Source organism: Tupaia chinensis, unplaced genomic scaffold, assembly GCF_000334495.1.
Source record: "Tupaia chinensis unplaced genomic scaffold, TupChi_1.0 Scaffold149964_2, whole genome shotgun sequence".
Taxonomy (NCBI): Eukaryota; Metazoa; Chordata; class Mammalia; order Scandentia; family Tupaiidae; genus Tupaia; species Tupaia belangeri.
This window is the reverse complement of record NW_006209806.1, coordinates 495,208-495,518: the sequence shown is the minus strand read 5'-3', so window position 1 is coordinate 495,518 and position 311 is coordinate 495,208. Positions and strand designations below refer to the sequence as shown.

At 72.0% G+C, this 311-nt stretch overlaps 1 protein-coding gene across 1 annotated transcript in view; it reads left to right on the top strand.

Moving 5' to 3' along the window:
* Nucleotides 1-311, top strand: part of LMNB2 (lamin B2) — a gene marked incomplete at its 5' end in the record, with an annotated part of 19,222 nt that overhangs the window by 3,825 nt on the left and 15,086 nt on the right. The window contains 1 exon segment of the mRNA XM_027769591.1: nucleotides 71-291. Coding sequence (XP_027625392.1) covers nucleotides 71-291 — 221 coding nt within the window.

The window sequence follows — 311 nt, the reverse complement described above, 5'->3', positions numbered from 1 at the left end:
GCCGTGTGGCGCCCTTTGGGCCCTTCCCGCCCCGCGCGGCGGCCCTGACCTGGCCCCGCCGCCTCCCCAGGCCAGCGCGGCCGAGGACCGGATCCGGGAGCTGGAGGAGGCCATGGCGGGGGAGCGGGACAAGTTCCGGAAGATGCTGGACGCCAAGGAGCAGGAGATGACGGAGATGCGGGACGTGATGCAGCAGCAGCTGGCCGAGTACCAGGAGCTGCTGGACGTCAAGCTGGCCCTGGACATGGAGATCAGCGCCTACCGCAAGCTGCTGGAGGGCGAGGAGGAGAGGTGGGGCGGGGCCTGGGGGC